Raw genomic sequence first — 22,064 nt, forward strand, 5'->3', positions numbered from 1 at the left:
AGAAGTATAATTACACTGAATACTGTTTTATGGACAGTCTTGATGATGATGAACTACAGACTACAGAATTGGAAGAATAAATCTCTTCTGCTTATAAGATCCATCTCAAGTCTCCTGGTTTTTGCTTCGATGAAGGAATAATAAGTTCCCAACAGGGTCCAGCCCTAATGCTGGTAAATGACATTATTGACAAATGGTATTTTACCCTCCATAGACGTCACTAACAAAGTCAGAGAGAGAAATGACCTAGAGTGGACTTCGCTGAATGGGCTGATGATGCCGCTGATGTGGGCCTGACAAACGAATTGGAGCGGTACCGTGCTGCACACTTTACTCTGGATGACTGTGACGAGGACCGGTTGCTTGAATTTTGGGAGAGACAGGCACCCACCTTCCCGAGGCTTCGTGCATTGGCAAGGAGGATCCTCTGCGTTCCAGCATCAAGTGCAGCCAGTGAGCGCACATTCAGCTCCGCAGGTCATGTCATAGAGGCGAGAAGAAACCGTCTCAACCCAGGGATGGTTGATTCGATATTATTTCTACACAGCGCGAGGAAAGCTAAAAATAAGTAGGCTAATCTTCTGTTTTAGGCCACCAACGGCACCTTATAGCCCTTTTAAGCCCAAGTTAGGCTTACTGTATCTGATTTAGGTTCCTGTGTTAGTTTTATGGATATATTTGTGTAGGCTAAACAATGCAGCCTATTTTATTTTCTTATATAAATGCATATTTTGTGTTTATCTTGTATTAGACTACTTTTTTTTTTTTTTACCAACAAGTGGCACCCTTTAGCCTTCTTTTTAAGCCCAGGTTAAGTTTACTGTGTGTTTAAGTTTTCAGTTTTACTTTCATGGGTATTTGTGAACATTTATTTATGGATATTGTAGCCTCAGTCTTTGGCTTAGCCTACCTGTTTTTGTTCATCTAAAATGCGTTAATAAAGACTTTATTAACATATTCTATGCCTGCATTTTGTGCTAGTGAGAGCGTCAATTGGCCGTGGCGAAATAGCCTAAGCCTACTAATACAAGTCGGAAATTCTTATTTGCCTTTTGAATGTTGAGTGTTATTAACTTTTGAATAAATGCTGACGCGGGACAAAATGCCCGATTTCCCAACACGTTGAACTGAGCAATGCCATTGTACCATTTTAATAGGCTACTTTTAAATGCATATAGCTCAGTAATGTCAGTTTTATGTATTTTCTGAGAGGGGGCGGGATTTTTGTTGGGAAAGTCAGGGGAGAGATGCACACTTCGATTAGACTGGATAAACACACGCAGCATCTTAATTGTTAAGAAAATGAAACGAAATAAATGAATAAATCAAGCCTTTATTACATAACACTAGGCTATATCATACAGCATTCAGAAAAAGAACAGTTTGCGCTCCTAAGGGCTTTCACACTTTTCCAAAAGTGGGCCTTTCTCTCAGTTGACCTGCTGATGAATTCTTCCAGCAGGGTCGAAACATAAACATCGCATTCATCAATAATATGCATCTAGACAGTTGAAATGGAAAATGATGGGCCGCCTCAAGAACTGCCTGCTCTCGCCGCTGCACCTCTGCCACCCCACGTCAGGGCCTGAAACATGTCTCTCCTCCACAGGCTGGATTAATGGATATTATAGGCCAGGGAGGCTGATGGGGGACGTATGGGAGGGGGGGCGGCCGCACCCCTAGTTCCTACGTCTATGGCCCAATGACGCTACGATGAGCATTTACGACTTTTTAAAAAATGCGGGTCGGGTAGGCTACAATTTTTTTTTTTTTTTTTTTTTTTTTTGCGGTCCGAGTTGTGGGCGGGTTAGTTGAAAACGTCGGTCGGGTGCGGGTTGTTTATACATTGACCCGCGCATCACTAGTGCACAATGCACGAGTCTGTCATCTATTATCTTCTTACTTCACTCTCAAGCTGTCAGGAGGAGGATGACTGTCGCCATTCACCAAAAATAAATCTATTTATACAGTGATCATGTGATCATGAACCTTGTGTAGGAGCTGCTGCTGTAGTTCGGCTTGATGTCTTCTCAGAGTTTGAGCTTCTGACTGGAATCAGTGTTGGTGAAGCGACTGGATCTGCAGAAGATGAATGTTCAGGCGCATCATCTGTAGGACATTAACATCATATGTTCATATCGATCATCACATGCAGTTTGTGTTCATCATCACAGTTTACAGTGGCAGTAGTTGAGAAGAGACTGTACTGTATTACTGTATAACTGTATTACTGTGTTACTGTATAATCTATTCCTGGTTTATATGAGAGTGAAACACAGTTGAGCTTCTGCAAATAAACCTTCAGCTTGAATGAAGGACATAAGCCTTATAATTCCTAAACCCGACCTCCTACATGGGTCATACTAGGCTTTAATACACTCGTCTGATTTATGCAATATATCATGTATGACCCATGTAGGAGGCCAATATTGGGGATTATAAGGATTGCTATGCAGTTTATGACTTTGACCACTAATATTTTACAACTCCAAAACGTATGAAGCCATCAGAAAGAGTAGAGCCAATCTGTGGAAGTTTTCACAAATCTGTCAGAAAAGAGTGTTTTCTCACCTGAATACTTGACAGTGAATCTGACTGAGGTCAAGAGTTGATTTCTGTGATAAACCTGACATCTCCACTCTCTGTTGTCATCTTCATTCAGGAGTGTTGTAGTCAGAGTGATGTTACAGCGATATTGGTCTGATGATGATAATATCTGATATCTGGAGTCTGTCTTCAGATCAACACCAGCCTGATTCACCCACAACAGCTCAAGTCCCGAAGAACTGACCCAATCATCACAGGAGAAAAGATATGAGAGTCCAGCATATGAATACAACTGACAGGAGAGAGTCACAGAGCGGCCTGGACTGATCTCAGTCTGTGAGGATGAAGATGATGATGATGAAGATGGAGACACTGAAACTGAACACAAGACACAAATCACAGACTCTTCAATCATCATCTGAGTTTAAAGGGAGAATCTGCTCTTTTTAAATTGACCACATAATCATAAACTTACCATGAAGAACATGCAGATAAACACCAGCATCAGGTCCTTGTTGTTCTCCATTCACATATTGTCTGCATCTGTATAATCCATAATCTTCTACTGTGACGTTCTTGATGTTCAGAGAGCAGTCAGACTCCAGACTCAGTCTCTCATGTCTCTCTGTGTTTTTCTTCTTTATCCCTCCAGTAATCAGTTCAACTCTCCCTGAATGTCCATTATAGTAGATCCATGTAGTTGTTTTGCAGTCAGAAAGAGTTTTATTACAGGACAGAGAGACATTTTCACCAGAACTGATGAACACATCATCCTCTCCACTGGTTCCTGAAACACAGTATATCTCAGTGATCATTATTATATATATTAATAAATGAAACATAAAACACACCAGCATAAAAAGCAGAAGTTTTAAATCATAGTATTTTCCCGACTTAAAGCAAACCACACACTCTCCAGAATAAACTATAAGTCTTTATCAGAGAGCTGTTCAAATCACTGACACACAGGGCCATACTCACCACGGAGGTCTCGGAGGTCCGAACCTCTAATTTTTCGAAGTGCATATAATGAAGTTTGTGAAATAACTCTTCTTTGGTGCTGCAATGATATTGCATATCGCCTCATCTGAGCTGCTTTAGAGGCCGTTCACATGTTTGCGCTCTACGTTTGTTATTTTAAATATAGATGCGCGAAAAGTACACCCAAATAAAGAGTGACACCGTCGCAACGCTCGCTTGTTTTCCCAGGCGAGATGAAAAAAATCGAATCAAGAGGTTTTAGGGTTTAATGTTCACAGAAGCTGCGAGCCGAGCGCGACGCTTCACAACAGTCTAGTGCGAGTCTGGCCTTCGAGATGTAAGTAACTAAACCAAACAACTGTGTACGATAAAAGTATTAAACGAGTAACAGAAACAATCAGTTTGTAAAGAGTGTGTCAATCAAAGCTCAGCTCTGGGAAGATGAGATATACAGGTACAGATTAGGAGACTGCGAGAAGAAGAAAGAGAGAATGTAATGGAGATGAGAGAGGAAGAGCAGGTGCCCAGAGTGAGATTAACATTATTACATTTAACACATATGATCTTTACTAATTACTGTGGAAAATATAAGCTCAATTTAACAACACAAGCACCTAATAAATATCATGCCATAATAACAATAATAAATATAGCTGCAAGCAGCAATTACCGGGGCCAAGCAGAATAAGACGACAAGACATGCCAACATGTCTGAAAGTGTCAGACCAACTGCAACAATGAGCAATTAAAGACATTTAAAAAGGATTATAGGCAAAATGCCTGAAAAATCAGAGAAACAGTAATTAAAAATATGATTTAATGGATTATCACTTTCGACAAATAGGTGGCACAGTTACAAAACTGATGTGATGTGGTCAGAGTGAGGAGACAATGACACATACAAAGTTTGGTGTCAATATGTCAAGTCATTGCAGAGATAAAGCCTGAATAATGCTTTTAGCATCATGCCTCAACTTTGCCGCTACGCTATACGAAAACGGTTTCGTCAATCGACACGAAATCCATAACTTTTAGTCGGCACGGTCTGGAGGTGATACGATTCGATTTTGGTGAAAATCGGACAAACGGTCTAGGAGGAGTTCGAAAAAGTAGGTTTTGAATGAAAATCAAGATGGCGGACAGGAAGTTAGGCCAAATAAGGAAAACTTGGTATCTATGTTCTCATCTTGACCCAAGGAATCTACTAAGATGAGTTGCATTACAATAGGCCAATTTATTCAAAAGTTATTAGCAGTTTTGGAAATTTTGTTATAACTTTTGACCACTAGGTGGCGCTGTTTCTAAATATGTTGGGTACCTTCAGGGGATGGTGCAGATGGCACATTCTGAGTTTTGTAATATTACACCAATGCATTTGTTTAGTATAGCATTTTATTTCACAAAACTGTATTGAAGTCAATGGGAATTTCATGTTTTGTTCTATTATAGCGCCACCAAGAGGCTCAGTCCAACCATTTTTTTTATGTGTCCTCAGAGTGAGCCCATACATATGTGTGTCGATTTTGGTGAAAATATCTCAATTATCTTCGGAGTTATAGACATTTATATGAAAAAACACGTAAAAAATGACTGACACATGACTTTAATTGGAAATTACTACCTCTATACATCAATATTTTCGCATTTGGGCCGTGACGTATAGTTAACAAGCTATGATTCCAAACTTCTGACGGTGGTTTCGTCTCGATCGGACAAACGGTTTCGAAGATATCGCCTAATGTTTTTTAAGTGCTAAATCACAACGCTACACAAACCGTAAGGCGAAACCTAGCATGTTTGGTATTGTTGGACTCGGCAAGGATTCAGGAGTCTAAAGAGATGAGTCTCCTGAAAATAAGTCAACCACACCTAAAGTTATAAGCATTTGAAAAAAAAAATTCACCACTAGGTGGCGCTGTTTCGAAACTTCTCAGGCTCCTTCAGGGCATCGTGCTGATGACCCACACCAAGTTTCGTAACAATCCGTTCATGCGTTCATAAAATACAGCATTTTAGCACATAATTCAAAATGGCCGACAGTCAAAATGGCCGATATGGTAAAATTGGATATCAGTCGACTCGGCATGTCGCCCTGAATCTAACGAGACCAATTTTATGATTTTTGGACAAACTGTTCAGAAGTTATAAGCAAAAATAGCCATTTTTCATATCTCCGGACCAGTAGGTGGCGCTGCGCCGAAACGCAGCATGTTGCCTCAAGTCATGCTTGTGATGACATGTGCCAAGTTTGGTCTGAATACGATAAACCGTTGCGGAGATACAGCCTTACGACTGTTTTTGCAGGCGCTACGTAAAATTTGTTCGTGCGTTTATTGAAAACGGTTTGACGAATCAATTTGAATTCCATAACTTTTGGTCAGCACTGCCTGAAGATGATCTGGTTCAATTTTCGTGCAAATCGGACAAACCGTCTAGGACGAGTTCGAAAAAGTAGGTTTTTCGAATGAATCAAAATGGCGGCCATATTTTTATTACAGAAAATGAAGTCATAGGATGCAATCGAATCGGCATGAGCTCAGGAATCAGAGGAAAAAAGAATTTTGTTGATTGGCCTTACGGTTCAAAAGTTATTAGCAAAATAAAAGTGAAACTTTGGACAGGTGGTGGCGCTAGAGGGAATGACTTAGAAACACCAAAATTGGTGTATTTAATGTTGGGACTGTGCTCTATCAGAATGTCAAACCAAAACAACTTTCCCGCAATCGGTTCTATGGGCTGCCATAGACACCTAGTCAGAAGAAGAAGAAGAATAAATATAGCTGCAAGCAGCAATTACCGGGGCCAAGCAGAATAAGACGACAAGACATGCCGACATGTCTGAAAGTGTCAGACCAACTGCAACAATGAGCAATTAAAGACATTTAAAGAGGATTTTAGACGAAATGGCTGAAAAATCATAGAAACAGTAATTAAAAATATGATTTAATGGATTATCACTTTCGACAAATAGGTGGCGCAGTTACAAAACTGATGTGATGTGGTCAGAGTGAGGAGACAATGACACATACAAAGTTTGGTGTCAATATGTCAAGGCATTGCAGAGATAAAGCCTGAATAGTGCTATTAGCATCATGCCTCAAATTTGCTGCTGCGCTATACGAAAACGGTTTCGTCAATTGACACGAAATCCATAACTTTTAGTCGGCACAGTCTGGGGATGATACGATTCGATTTTGGTGAAAATCGGACAAACGGTGTGGGAGGAGTTCGAAAAAGTAGGTTTTGAATGAAAATAGCATTTTATCTCACAAAACTGTATTGAAGTCAATGGGAATTTCATGTTTTGTTCTATTATAGCGCCACCAAGAGGCTCAGTCCCACAATTTTTTTTACGTGTCCTCAGAGTGAGCCCATACATATGTGTGTCAGTTTTGGTGAAAATATCTCAATTTGCTTTAGAGTTATAAACATTTATATGAAAAAACACGTAAAAAATGACTGACACATGACTTTGTTTGAATTTTACTACCCCTAAACATCAATATTTTCGCATTTGGGCATTGGCGTATAGCTATCGACCTATGTTTCCAAACTTCTGACGGTGGTTTCGTCTCGATCGGACAAGCGGTTTCGAAGATATAGCCAAATGTTTTTTAAGCGCTAAATCACAACGCTACACAAACCGTAAGGCGAAACCTAGCATGTTTGGTATCGTAGGACTCGGCAAGGTTTCAGGAGTCTAATTAGATGAGTCTCGTGAAAATAAGTCGACCGCACCCAAAGTTATAAGCATTTGAAAAAAAAAATTCCCCACTAGGTGGCGCTGTTTCGAAAATTCTCAGGCTCCTTCAGGGCATCGTGCTGATGATCCATTCCGAGTTTTGTAACGATACGTTCACGCGTTCATAAAATACAGCATTTTAGCACATAATTCAAAATGGCCGACAGCCAAAATGGCTGATCTGGGAAAATTGGATATCAGTCGACTCGGCATGTTGCCCTGAATCTAACGAGACTGATTTTATGATTTTTGGACAAACCATTCAGAAGTTATAAGCAAAAACATCCATTTGTCATATCTCCGGACCAGTAGGTGGCGCTGCGCCGAAACGCAGCATGTTGCCTCAGGTCATGCTTGTGATGACATGTACCAAGATTGGTCTGAATCTGATAAAGCGTTGCGGAGATACAGCCTTATGTCTGTTTTCGCAAGCGCTACGTAAAATTTCTTCGTGGGTTTATCGAAAACGGTTAAGAGAATCAACTTGAATTCCATAACTTTTTGTCGGCATGGTCTGGAGATGATCTGGTTCAAATTTCGTGAAAATCGGAGTAACGGCCTAGGAGGAGTTCGAAAAAGTAGGTTTTTCGGAAAATTCAAAATGGCGGAAAAATTTTCATGACGGAAAATGACGTCATAGGGTGCAATCGAATCGGCTTGAGCTAAGGAATCAGAGAAAAAAATAATTTTGTTTCTAGCCCATGTGGTTCAAAAGTTATTAGCATAAACATGAGTGCAACTTTGGACAGTTGGTGGCGCTAGAGGTAATGACTTGGAGACTCCAAATTTGCTATGCTGATAGGTCAGACCCTCCTCTATCAGTGTGCCAAATTTCATAACTTTCCCGCAAGCGGTTCTATGGGCTGCCATAGACTCCCAGTCGGAAAAATGAAGAATAATAATAATAAGAACGGGAACAGATACAATAGGTGCCTACGCACCTTCGGTGCTTGGCCCCTAAATATAGCTGCAAGCAGCAATTACCGGGGCCAAGCAGAATAAGACGACAAGACATGCCGACATGTCTGAAAGTGTCAGACCAACTGCAACAATGAGCAATTAAAGACATTTAAAGAGGATTTTAGACGAAATGGCTGAAAAATCATAGAAACAGTAATTAAAAATATGATTTAATGGATTATCACTTTCGACAAATAGGTGGCGCAGTTACAAAACTGATGTGATGTGGTCAGAGTGAGGAGACAATGACACATACAAAGTTTGGTGTCAATATGTCAAGGCATTGCAGAGATAAAGCCTGAATAGTGCTATTAGCATCATGCCTCAAATTTGCTGCTGCGCTATACGAAAACGGTTTCGTCAATTGACACGAAATCCATAACTTTTAGTCGGCACAGTCTGGGGATGATACGATTCGATTTTGGTGAAAATCGGACAAACGGTGTGGGAGGAGTTCGAAAAAGTAGGTTTTGAATGAAAATAGCATTTTATCTCACAAAACTGTATTGAAGTCAATGGGAATTTCATGTTTTGTTCTATTATAGCGCCACCAAGAGGCTCAGTCCCACAATTTTTTTTACGTGTCCTCAGAGTGAGCCCATACATATGTGTGTCAGTTTTGGTGAAAATATCTCAATTTGCTTTAGAGTTATAAACATTTATATGAAAAAACACGTAAAAAATGACTGACACATGACTTTGTTTGAATTTTACTACCCCTAAACATCAATATTTTCGCATTTGGGCATTGGCGTATAGCTATCGACCTATGTTTCCAAACTTCTGACGGTGGTTTCGTCTCGATCGGACAAGCGGTTTCGAAGATATAGCCAAATGTTTTTTAAGCGCTAAATCACAACGCTACACAAACCGTAAGGCGAAACCTAGCATGTTTGGTATCGTAGGACTCGGCAAGGTTTCAGGAGTCTAATTAGATGAGTCTCGTGAAAATAAGTCGACCGCACCCAAAGTTATAAGCATTTGAAAAAAAAAATTCCCCACTAGGTGGCGCTGTTTCGAAAATTCTCAGGCTCCTTCAGGGCATCGTGCTGATGATCCATTCCGAGTTTTGTAACGATACGTTCACGCGTTCATAAAATACAGCATTTTAGCACATAATTCAAAATGGCCGACAGCCAAAATGGCTGATCTGGGAAAATTGGATATCAGTCGACTCGGCATGTTGCCCTGAATCTAACGAGACTGATTTTATGATTTTTGGACAAACCATTCAGAAGTTATAAGCAAAAACATCCATTTGTCATATCTCCGGACCAGTAGGTGGCGCTGCGCCGAAACGCAGCATGTTGCCTCAGGTCATGCTTGTGATGACATGTACCAAGATTGGTCTGAATCTGATAAAGCGTTGCGGAGATACAGCCTTATGTCTGTTTTCGCAAGCGCTACGTAAAATTTCTTCGTGGGTTTATCGAAAACGGTTAAGAGAATCAACTTGAATTCCATAACTTTTTGTCGGCATGGTCTGGAGATGATCTGGTTCAAATTTCGTGAAAATCGGAGTAACGGCCTAGGAGGAGTTCGAAAAAGTAGGTTTTTCGGAAAATTCAAAATGGCGGAAAAATTTTCATGACGGAAAATGACGTCATAGGGTGCAATCGAATCGGCTTGAGCTAAGGAATCAGAGAAAAAAATAATTTTGTTTCTAGCCCATGTGGTTCAAAAGTTATTAGCATAAACATGAGTGCAACTTTGGACAGTTGGTGGCGCTAGAGGTAATGACTTGGAGACTCCAAATTTGCTATGCTGATAGGTCAGACCCTCCTCTATCAGTGTGCCAAATTTCATAACTTTCCCGCAAGCGGTTCTATGGGCTGCCATAGACTCCCAGTCGGAAAAATGAAGAATAATAATAAATATAGCTGCAAGCAGCAATTACCGGGGCCAAGCAGAATAAGACGACAAGACATGCCGACATGTCTGAAAGTGTCAGACCAACTGCAACAATGAGCAATTAAAGACATTTAAAGAGGATTTTAGACGAAATGGCTGAAAAATCATAGAAACAGTAATTAAAAATATGATTTAATGGATTATCACTTTCGACAAATAGGTGGCGCAGTTACAAAACTGATGTGATGTGGTCAGAGTGAGGAGACAATGACACATACAAAGTTTGGTGTCAATATGTCAAGGCATTGCAGAGATAAAGCCTGAATAGTGCTATTAGCATCATGCCTCAAATTTGCTGCTGCGCTATACGAAAACGGTTTCGTCAATTGACACGAAATCCATAACTTTTAGTCGGCACAGTCTGGGGATGATACGATTCGATTTTGGTGAAAATCGGACAAACGGTGTGGGAGGAGTTCGAAAAAGTAGGTTTTGAATGAAAATAGCATTTTATCTCACAAAACTGTATTGAAGTCAATGGGAATTTCATGTTTTGTTCTATTATAGCGCCACCAAGAGGCTCAGTCCCACAATTTTTTTTACGTGTCCTCAGAGTGAGCCCATACATATGTGTGTCAGTTTTGGTGAAAATATCTCAATTTGCTTTAGAGTTATAAACATTTATATGAAAAAACACGTAAAAAATGACTGACACATGACTTTGTTTGAATTTTACTACCCCTAAACATCAATATTTTCGCATTTGGGCATTGGCGTATAGCTATCGACCTATGTTTCCAAACTTCTGACGGTGGTTTCGTCTCGATCGGACAAGCGGTTTCGAAGATATAGCCTAATGTTTTTTAAGCGCTAAATCACAACGCTACACAAACCGTAAGGCGAAACCTAGCATGTTTGGTATCGTAGGACTCGGCAAGGTTTCAGGAGTCTAATTAGATGAGTCTCGTGAAAATAAGTCGACCGCACCCAAAGTTATAAGCATTTGAAAAAAAAAATTCCCCACTAGGTGGCGCTGTTTCGAAACTTCTCACGCTCCTTCAGGGCATCGTGCTGATGACCCATGCCAAGTTTTGTAACAATCCGTTCATGCGTTCCTAAAATACAGCATTTTAGCACATAATTCAAAATGGCCGACAGTCAAAATGGCCGATATGGTAAAATTGGATATCAGTCGACTCGGCATGTCGCCCTGAATCTAATGAGACCAATTTTATGATTTTTAGACAAACTGTTCAGAAGTTATAAGCAAAAATAGCCATTTTTCATATCTCCGGACCAGTAGGTGGCGCTGCGCCGAAACGCAGCATGTAGCCTCAGGTCATGCTTGTGATGACATGTACCAAGTTTGGTCTGAATACGATAAACCGTTGCGGAGATACAGCCTTACGACTGTTTTTGCAGGCGCTACGTAAAATTTGTTCGAGCGTTTATCGAAAACGGTTTGACGAATCAATTTGAATTCCATAACTTTTTGTCAGCACTCCCTGAAGATGATCTGGTTCAATTTTCGTGCAAATCGGACAAACCGTCTAGGACGAGTTCGAAAAAGTAGGTTTTTCGAATGATTCAAAATGGCGGCCATATTTTTATTACGGAAAATGAAGTCATAGGGTGCAATCGAATCGGCATGAGCTCAGGAATCAGAGGGAAAAAGAATTTTGTTGATTGGCCTTACGGTTCAAAAGTTATTAGCAAAATAAAAGTGAAACTTTGGACAGGTGGTGGCGCTAGAGGGAATGACTTAGAAACACAAAAATTGGTGTATTTAATGTTGGGACTGTCCTCTATCAGAATGTCAAACCAAAACAACTTTCCCGCAATCGGTTCTATGGGCTGCCATAGACTCCCAGTCGGAAAAATGAAGAATAATAATAATAAGAACGGGAACAGATACAATAGGTGCCTACGCACCTTCGGTGCTTGGCCCCTAATAATAATAATATGTTTAATTTATATAGTGCCAACTGCCAAGCTCAAGGACGCTTCACAATAACAGTAAAGAACAAACAGTCAGTTCATACTTAAATGGACAATAGACATTTGCCCAGTCCAAGAAATGAGCAATAGTATTGTATATAGTAATAATAATAATAGTAGTATTGTATAAATATTAATATGTGTATATGGTCCTCGAATATGTTATATTTCACCGGTATACTATCAGCACTGGGACTTTTCATAGTTTGTATCACTCCGCTTGTCTGTGTTTGTGTAACTTGCATCATTAAGCCAGTAGGTGGCGACAAGTGACTTCATGAGTGAGCAATTGAACCATTAAATGAACAGATTAGTCCAAAAACATTGATTCATTTAGTTAAAAAAACAACAAAAAGTTGCTGAAACTAATCTTTGATGCTCATACTAATTGCTCATTATGCCTCTGGACACAGAAGCATTGCATAGGCACTTAATTGTAACGTCTATGCAGAATAATCATTGAATCATTTCTCATTTAAGGCCATTCCCGTTTTGAATATGTGATTGTGTATTGTCAACAATAAGCATAAACTTTCTGCATTTCCATTTTGTTGTGTGGATCATTCATTGCAGCATTTCAGAATCTGTTATCTCCTTGACAAATAATGTATGCCACTGCCCACTGATATGTGTAGATGAGGAAAATCTAAATTTCATCATGTTTTCGAGGTAATGTCATCCTTATGTCGTGGCCACACGACAGTGGTATTAACATTAAGTGACATGGAATCTGACGCACAGAAGCCAATGGCACGTCACTATGCGCATTGGCACATCCGGTGTCATCTTGCGCTGGCCAGTGTTACACTCACTTATACTGACACCTACTGGCGTGCGTCTGTGCAACATCACGCAAAAATAAAATAAAAAAATCGTCCCGGAATTTTAATGGCCAAGACCAGCAGGTTGGTCGCCCTACAGGTGAAGTTGGAATACTTCGGTCGCCCTACAGGTTGGAAGCGTAATTGTCCATTGCCGCTGTCGTAAATAATTTAACCTACCACAGCCGTCTGTCACACACACGCTCGCTGTTTATCCAGCGCTGGCTTTGGAATAAACGATGTCCACAGACAAGGTAGAGTACTTTGCATGATTTCATGAAAGTATGATGTATTGCGACTTCAGAAACTAAGAAAAACTAAATGACTATTGTAACGCTTGACGTAAAGCAAGCCAAATTTGTAGTTTTCTTATGTCTCATTAGAACTACAGAAACGCGACCCGATCTGGCAATCTTACATAGTGTGGTTTTGGAAACATTATTTTAAGGTAAAACATCTTCCTTAGTATTGCTTTAATATCAATATCAGGCAGCATATGGCCTATGGCATAGACTATGCTCATCTATAAAATGTTATGTTACACAGCTGTATAAAAACCTTGATATTGTCTTTTTTATTTAGAAGGGAGGATTGATTGCCTCACAAAAATGTTCACTCATTTACTTTTAAAAACAGATGGATAATTCAAAATGTTTTCTGTTATTTATGATGTTTAACGCTATATAGGCCTAATAGTAATAATATTTATAACCGCTGTGAAGAGCCGTGCACGCGCGAGCGACAGATGCTACTAGAATCGCCTGCGATTTGCCACTCTGTGTGTGTGTGTGTGTGTGTGCCTCTCGTTAAAAACAAAATGAACTACGACTTGCGCTTTCCGCGTCCCGTGTGAAACTATGGAAACATATGGTTAGCAAAATTCTATTTGAAATGTAATATGCAAAATGACAATGCATTTCTGTATTTAAATTTACATTTTCCATTACATAACACGACAGTAGTGGTATTAACATTAAGTGACATGACATCTGACGCACAGAAGCCAATAGCATATGTCACTGTTGGCACATCCGGTGTCATCTTGCGCTGGCCAGTGTTACACTCACTTAGGCTATACTGACAGCATAATGTTGACACCAAACAGGTGTCGATGCCTGATTAGGCAGAAAATGATCCCAGACAGTCCAACATCGCACTGGTTCTATCACATGCAGACGCGTAATAATCTTCGGAAACACTATAATTTCTCTGTTCACGCTCCACTTCATCTGCCAGTGAATTTAACGCTCATATCAGCTCTATCGCCGCCATGTTCCCTTCCAACACCTCAAAATACGCAACATCGCCTATGTTCACCTATTGACGAGCCCCGCCTTCACGCAGTGATTGACAGGGCGGGTGGGGGTGGGGACATAATCGGCTCGGAATGCATTTTCAGTTTGTACATTGAATTTTGCTACATGCATTGCAGGACATTTAATGAAAATGCAATCGCAAGTGTCTTAACTGTGAGTGTAAATGCAATTAAGAAAAATAACATTTAAAGGTCCCGTTCTTCGTGATCCCATGTTTCAAACGTTAGTTAGTGTGTAATGTTGCTGTTAGAGCATAAATAATATCTGTAAAATTATAAAGCTCAAAGTTCAATGCCAAGCGAGATATTTTATTTAACAGAAGTCGCCTACAGTGAACGGCCCGTTTGGACTACATCCCTCTACTTCCTTCTTTAGTGATGTCACTAGAACCGTTTCTTGACTAACCTCCGCCCACAGAAATGCTCCCTCAACTCTACTGGCTACTTGCGCACTTCTTATAACTTAGCCTACTGTGTTTACTCAGCTCTTACGGTGATTTTCTGAAGTAAAACTGACGCTTCATCTTTTGTGTGATGTACAATAAACTTTATTAAACTCATCAGTACATGTTTGATCATCATTCGGACCTGGTCCGAAACAGCAGACTTGTAGGCTATTAATAAATAATGGATACATACAAGCAGATGACAAATACGCTATAATAACCGTAATTAAACTACTAAACTATACCTGTTCCATCTCTATACAGCACTCTGACTCTGTAGGCATTATTGTCCGACTCGAAATGAACACTGTTACTGAGAGTTTCTGATATTATCATCATTCCGTGAGATGAATTTGTCCTGAGAGACTGAGCGCGAGCTCATGAAGCTCCGCCCCCTGTGTCGTCCAGCAGCAGCTCATTTGCATTTAAAGGGCACACACTGAAACAGCTCGTTTTTCTGAGCCCCAAAAAATGTCAATTTAAACATGCTGTAAAAAATGATCTGTTGGGTATTTTGAGCTCAAACTTCACATACACACTCTGGGGACATCAGAGACTTATTTTACATCTTGTGAAAAGGGGCATAATACGGGACCTTTAAATGATAATTTTGCTACAGTTCTGTTATACATTTTCATTTTAATTTTGCAACTTATAAAGCATTAAAATATGTATTCAATTTACATATTAAAACTAGTGTATGAAATAGCAAATGTCAATTATATAATTAAATTATCATTTTCATTTTGCACCAAATGTAATGGAAAATTTTAATACAGAAATGCATTGTCATTTTACATATTGCATTTCAAATTGAATATTGCTACCCATATGCTTCCATATGAAACTGCCTTTATGTTGAGGTGGTTCTGCCGGCCAAATTAATCTCCCGATGGCCACTCCAGGCCTGACTGCCAGGCATTTACAGTATTTACTTAGCATAGGCTATATGCTGTAGGCTGTTAGATCTTACATAGTGGTAATTTTGGGTAAAGAGAGCGGAAAATGATATGTAATAAACAAAATTGGGTAACGCTTTAGATTACAGCCCGGAAAGTTCTTACAAAAGGAACGGAGAGAGTAAAACAATTATCAGACGGAATATCAGAGGGAATATTTCCCAACACTTTTCTTTTGAATTAGACAACTTAGATACAAAGGCAACAACCCCAGAATAGTTTTATAAATAATTAGGTAATAATGAATTTTCCTTCTAATAGACAAAGATGGCATGGCTACTCTATTATACAATATACAATGATGAGTTAAAGGTTTACAATCTGATATAAATCTTAAAGATAAACAGCATCCAAAGAAGAAAGAAGTTGAGTGGAAGCAAATTGATCAAATCACCGTAATCAATACAGGCAAGAAAGTAGCAGAAACTAACCTCTTTCTTACATTAAATGAAAAACAAAACTTGTTTCTAAAATAAAACCCAAGCTTTATTTAAATTTTTTTCTTTAAATGAGTTAGGCCTATGTGAGACCCAAAAGATAATTTATCATCGATAATGATGCCAAGATATTTATATTCTTTTACTAACTCAATCACATTACCTCGTAAAGTCTGGAGAGGAATAAAATTGTCTACCACCTTTCGAGCTTGAGAATAACATGATTTTAGTTTTATCTACATTCAGAACAAGTTTTAGTGTATGAAGATCATCAGATGTTTGAGTGACAGTATGTCCAGTATCAGGAATAATACAGTATGATCTGTGTGTATTGTAAGGGTGGATTTCCTGCAGGGGTTCAGTCTGCAAGAACTGCCGAATGACTAAAGAAACGTTGTCAGCAAGATGGTAGAAAACTGCACATTTCTTGTCTATTCCACCCACTGCCACTTATACCAACGACGGAAATAAGCACAGTTACAACAGCTTAATATGTGGGAGAGCGTTGCTGTAGAGAGAGATGATATTGTATTGCAATATGAAGCACTTCAAAGTCAATACCAAATCAAAACTAGTTAGCACATTATTTGCAATTGAAAAGGTTTAATGACAAAATATGGTTATGGTTACACTTAAAATAGGCCTAGTTACAAAATAGATGTATGAGATGATGATAACTCATATTATTAATTGTACACAGCATATATTAAATATGTTACCAGAGAGAGAGAGAGTAAGAGGAAGGAGGAAGTAAAGAGAGAGAGCCCCAAGAAAGGGACCCAGAGAAGAAGAGAAACAGAGCAACATTTACAATCTTGTTTTATCCTTTTCCTGACCATGTGACTTTAACCCAAATGAGAGACGTTCAAGCAGGCCAATCAGATAATCACATCTCCCCCACCGCACTAAAGGTGTGACAGTTCATTGACCCCGAAGTACACACATCTCTGCCTACCGGCCTTGATCACTATCAGCCCCTCTGTGCCTTTAGGAACTACAAATGCTCCTTGTGGGAGAAAGAGGGGTGGAAAACAGTAAAGCAAATGTCTTTGTCCGTTTTAGATATCTTGGATTATTTTCAATCCTACAGTATCAATACACAACTCTGAGATCACAACGTGAATGTGTGCAAGATAAACTGAGCATGTTCAAATGAACTCTTTCCAGACTAATTCCACTAAATGTCTTTAGAGAAAGATTTCTTTACCTGTGAGAAGTGAAGAGAGAATGATCAGTCCCAGCAGACACAGATCACACTTATCAGCCATTTTCTGTTTCTGTCAGTCTTCCTCTTCATTATATATAGTTACAGCTCCTCCTTTAAACATCATCAGCTCCTCCTGTGGTTATTAACTTCCTGTTTATCTGATCAACCGAGTGTTTAAATCCGTTGCTATATAGTGACATATATAGACTGTGTATTTTAACACTGGGGATTTTGCTCTGTAGTCTTTAATGTTCTTGACTCTGAGTGACACTCAACTTTCCTGTACAAAACCCCCATGTAATGTATTGAGTGAGCGTTGACAGCACCCTCATCAGTCTAAACGCTTCCCTCCTAAGCGTCAGGGACCCTGGGCCTAAGATAACGCTGGATCCTGCGCCTCAGAAGCAATCCTGATCATCCAGGAAGGAAGAGGGGAGGGTTAAAGATTGGCCTTAAAGAAAGGCTGTCGCATTTTTCGCCTTTTTTCGCCATTGGCTTGCTTATTTGGGGGAATTTAATTTAATATTCAACAATAATATTGATCTGCCTGCATTGACACAATTATATGAGAACTGAACTGAGCTGGACGATGACATCACAGTTTTCTCCAGAGCGGCTATGTATATAAATTAACTAAATTAATAACTTTTTTACAACAAAAATGAACCATCACTGAACTTACTTAAGCTGGACTGTGACGCTATTTCCTTCTGGAAACAAACTTTGTTGCATTATTTTCCTGTTATCACTGTAAAGCTGCTTTGAAATAATATGTATTGTAAAAAGCGCTCTAGAAATAAAGGTTAAGTCTCGCCGCGGCCGGACCATCCTCCAAAAAGTCTCAAGTGTTCCTCCAAACACCCTGTTCAGTTTCGGCTGTTGGAGTAGATGTTGCAATTGCAAGCTGTGTTCATGTTCACGCACCCATGCATACCGCTGTAAGCACTTTTCCTCTTCCAAATGCCACGGGCATCAGCTCCCTGCCCAAATGCAGCGAACTGTCTCCAGAAATAATTCAGCCATGGGCCGAGGTGTGGAAAGCCATCCCAGGCGTGTCAGAATGGGTACTGGACACAGTGACACGAGGCTACTCGCTCCATTTCTGAAATCAAACCTACCTTTCATCACATTGCATTAGTTATAATTTGTTCCCTGTAATCATAAGCCTTGTCTACAGCAGCAGCGGAGTGATATTGATTACCTAGGCAACCGAGTGAGCCGGTACACACATGTACTATACACACTGTAAAGCGCTTCTGTTCTGTTTACTTTTTGCCGCATTACTAACCGGAGCAAAGTAAAATTCCGCAGCTGCTGAGAAACTAGTTCCTTTTGGATCATTGAGATGAAAGGTAAGTTTGATTTCTAACATTATTCTCTCAACGGACATTTGCATCGATAGTCTAGTGTTATAATTGATTTGCGTTTGGTGCACTGTGGAGTGGGTAAAACGGTTTTTAATGGCTGGCTAACATCTACCATTGACTCGCGCTAGCCTAGCATCGGCTAACTATCCAAATATAAGGACTGGATAATTTAAAAAAAAAAATGTCTCCACTGATGAATAACAACCAGGCTGACTTAAAAATGAGGTCCGATGTCAAAAATCCCGAACCACCCCTTTAAGTAGTATGAAATGACTAGTCATCCAATTTTTTATATCAGCTATGCATTCCGTTAATTTTGTGAATTGGTAAGTTTCGTCAGGGCGTGAAGAAATATAGAGCTGAGTATCATCAGCATAACAGTGGAAGCTAATGCCATGTTTCCTAATGATATCTCCCAAGGGTATCATGTACAGAGTGAACAGCAGCGGTCCTAGTACTGAGCCTTGTGGTACGCCATACTGAACTTGTGATCGATAAGACATCTCTTCATTTACTGCTACAAACTGATAACGGTCAGATAAGTATGATTTAAACCATGCTAATTCAATTCCACTAATGCCAACATAATTTGAGTCTATTAAAAGAATGTTGTGGTCAATAGTGTCAAATGCAGCACTAAGATCAAGTAACACTAATAGAGAGATACAACCACGTTCGGATGATAAGAGCAAAACATTTGTGACTCTAATGAGAGCTGTCTCTGTACTATGGTACGGTCTAAATCCTGTGAGGATACTGCCTTTTCTAGTATCTTTGACAGAAAAGATAGATTCAAGATTGGCCTGTAATTGACTAATTCTGTAGGATCAAGTTGCTGTTTTTTAACAAGCGGTTTAATCATAGCCAGCTTAAAAGTTTTTGGTATGTATCCTAATGACAAAGATGAATTAATGATCTTAAGAAGAGGATCTATGACCTCTGGAAGCATCTCTTTCAGTAGCTTAGTCGGTATAGGGTCTAACATACATGTTGTCGATTTAAATGATTTAACGAGTATAGAAAATTCTTTCTCTTCTATAGCAATGAATAAATCAAATTTTTACTTAGCGAGACTACAATGCACTGCCTGATGCGATACTGTAGTAGACGGTTGCATGGTTATAATTTTAAAGATTATCAATCTTATAAAAAATAAATAAAAAAATAAGCAGATCTAGCAGCTTTTAAGGCCTCTCTGTAAGCAATCGAGCTCTCTTTCCATGAGATGCAAAATACCTCTAGTTTTGTTTTCTTCCAGTTGCGCTCCATTTTTCTGGCTGCTCTCTTAAGGGCCCGAGTGTGCTCGTTGTACCACGGCGTTGGACTATTTTCTTTAATCTTCTTTAAGCGCAACGGAGCAACTGTGTCTAAAGTGCTGGAAGAGAGAGAGTTAAAAGTTTCTGTTGCAATATCAAGTTCTTCTAAGCTATCCGGGATGCTGAGATGATGAAACTGATCAGGAAGATTATTGATAAAGCAATCTTTAGTGGCAGAAGTGATAGGTCTAACATATTTGTAACATGGAGTCGGCTTTGCAGCCTTGGCTAAATTAAGTTTACACGAGACTAGATAATGATCTGAGATGTCATCGCTCTGCTGCAGAATTTCATCGGCATCAACATTTATTCCATGTGATAATATTAGATCTAGAGTATGATTACGACAATTAGTAGGTCCTGACACGGGTTTTCTAACTCCAATAGAGTTCAGAATGTCTTTAAATTCCAATCCCAATGCATCTGTTTCGTTATCTACATGTATATTAAAATCACCAACAATTAGGGCTTTATCTGCAGCCAATACTAACTCTGATAGAAAATCAGCAAATTCTTTGATAAAGTCTTTACGGTGCCCTTGTGGCCTGTATACAGTAGTAATGATTTATCATTTACACTAGATAGTGTTACATTAAGCACAAACACTTCAAAATAATTAATAAACACTTCAAAATAATTATATTTAAAACTAGACTTCTCAGTAATTTTGAAGATATTACTATAAATTACAGCAACTCCTCCCCCCTTTGCCTTTCAGACGAGGTTCATGTGTATACAGTAATCTTGCGGGGTGGACTCATTTAAAGTAATATAATTGTTTGGTTTTAGCCAGGTTTCTGTCAAACACAGCACATCTAGATTATAGAACATTATACACAGCACATTATGATTATGTAATCATATCATTAACAATAAGTGCTTTTGAAGTAAGCGATCGAATATTCAGCAACCCAAGCTTTAGCATTTGCTTATCTGTATTATAGCTGTTTTTTATTTGTTGAACATCAATTAAATTTTTAACCTTAGATGGGTTTAAACGTTTTTTTGGATTCACAAATTCGACAGTCTCTATATGATGATATCTAGGTGAAAGAGGCTCTATGTGATGGGATTTATCTGACCTTGGTGACGCGAGGCCGCTAGCAGACGGTCGGTTTAGCCAGTCTGTCTGCTTCCTGACCTGAGCCCCAGATTGTCATGTTTGAGCTCTAAGACTATGTGCCATATTACTAGAGAGAAGAGCAGCACCATCCCAGGAGGGATGAATACCATCTCTTTTTAACAGGTCAGGTCTGCCCCAAAAACTTTTCCAATTGTCATTGAATTCTATATTATTTTGCGTACACCACTTAGACAACCAGCCATTGAGTGAGGACAGTCTACGAAGTATCTCATCACTCCTGCGAACAGGAAGGGGGCCAGAGCAAAAATGGAGACATATTAAAGACAATTGCGGAGGTTTTATTTAGAAAATGAGTATCAATCATACATAATGAAAAAAAAAAAAAGATGCTAAAAACAGCAATGAAATCAGCTCCATCACACAGAGAGGATTATACAAACAATCTGAATCTGTTAATTACTGTATTTAATATTATATTTAAAGCAGTTAACATATGAAGCTCAAGAAAATGACTTTCAAAATAAATGTTAATCAAAACTTGATGGTGTCACTATTTCTTCAGGGTGATCAGAGTTTTTTCTGTTTTCTGAGAAGAAGAAAATAAAACAATGAACAATCCTCTGTAAGTTTTTGCTATTGTAAATATTGCTGCAGATTGGCTCTAAACTCATCAGTATTTTATTCTAATATTGTCGGCATCTCTATTTCCTCTGGGTGCTTCGAGTCCTTCCTCCCTGCAAAATAAAAGCATTGACTGACCTCTCGTATGTGTTTTTATCATGATTGCAGATTGTTCCAGATCAGATGAGTGTGAATCATCAGATTGTGTGCGGCTCAAAACTCACCAGCTCTTCTTGCACAGATGATCTGAAGAAGAATCACAGTAGGAGCAGCAAACACTGCGATCTCAACAATAATCACAATCACTGCAGGAAACATGAGAGGAAGAAGAGAAACTGTACATGACTGAAGTCAAGGGTATTCAACTATCAACAGTTATTGATGAAGCATTTACAGACTGACTGATAGTTTA

The 22,064-nt window shown here is 39.2% G+C and overlaps 1 protein-coding gene and 1 long non-coding RNA gene across 2 annotated transcripts in view; one reads left to right on the forward strand and one right to left on the reverse strand.

Moving 5' to 3' along the window:
• LOC307156695 overlaps window positions 1–21,166 on the forward strand; it is a 343,191-nt gene extending 322,025 nt beyond the window's left edge. The window contains exon 3 of the long non-coding RNA XR_013820776.1: window positions 21,052–21,166. This is a non-coding gene — a long non-coding RNA (uncharacterized lncRNA). The remainder of the gene's footprint in view (window positions 1–21,051) is intronic.
• LOC307171007 (uncharacterized protein) lies at window positions 1,788–17,370 on the reverse strand. The gene is made up of 4 exons (XM_079892365.1): window positions 17,265–17,370; window positions 3,023–3,334; window positions 2,572–2,925; window positions 1,788–2,109 (listed from the first exon to the last, which is right to left on the reverse strand). Exons 1-4 carry the CDS (start codon window positions 17,323–17,325, stop codon window positions 1,982–1,984), a joined length of 855 nt encoding a protein of 284 aa, XP_079748491.1. The 5' UTR covers window positions 17,326–17,370; the 3' UTR covers window positions 1,788–1,981.
• Window positions 21,167–22,064: the final 898 nt, after the last annotated feature.

Source organism: Squalius cephalus, assembly GCF_949319135.1.
Source record: "Squalius cephalus genome assembly, chromosome: 1".
In the NCBI taxonomy this organism is placed as follows: domain Eukaryota; kingdom Metazoa; phylum Chordata; class Actinopteri; order Cypriniformes; family Leuciscidae; genus Squalius; species Squalius cephalus.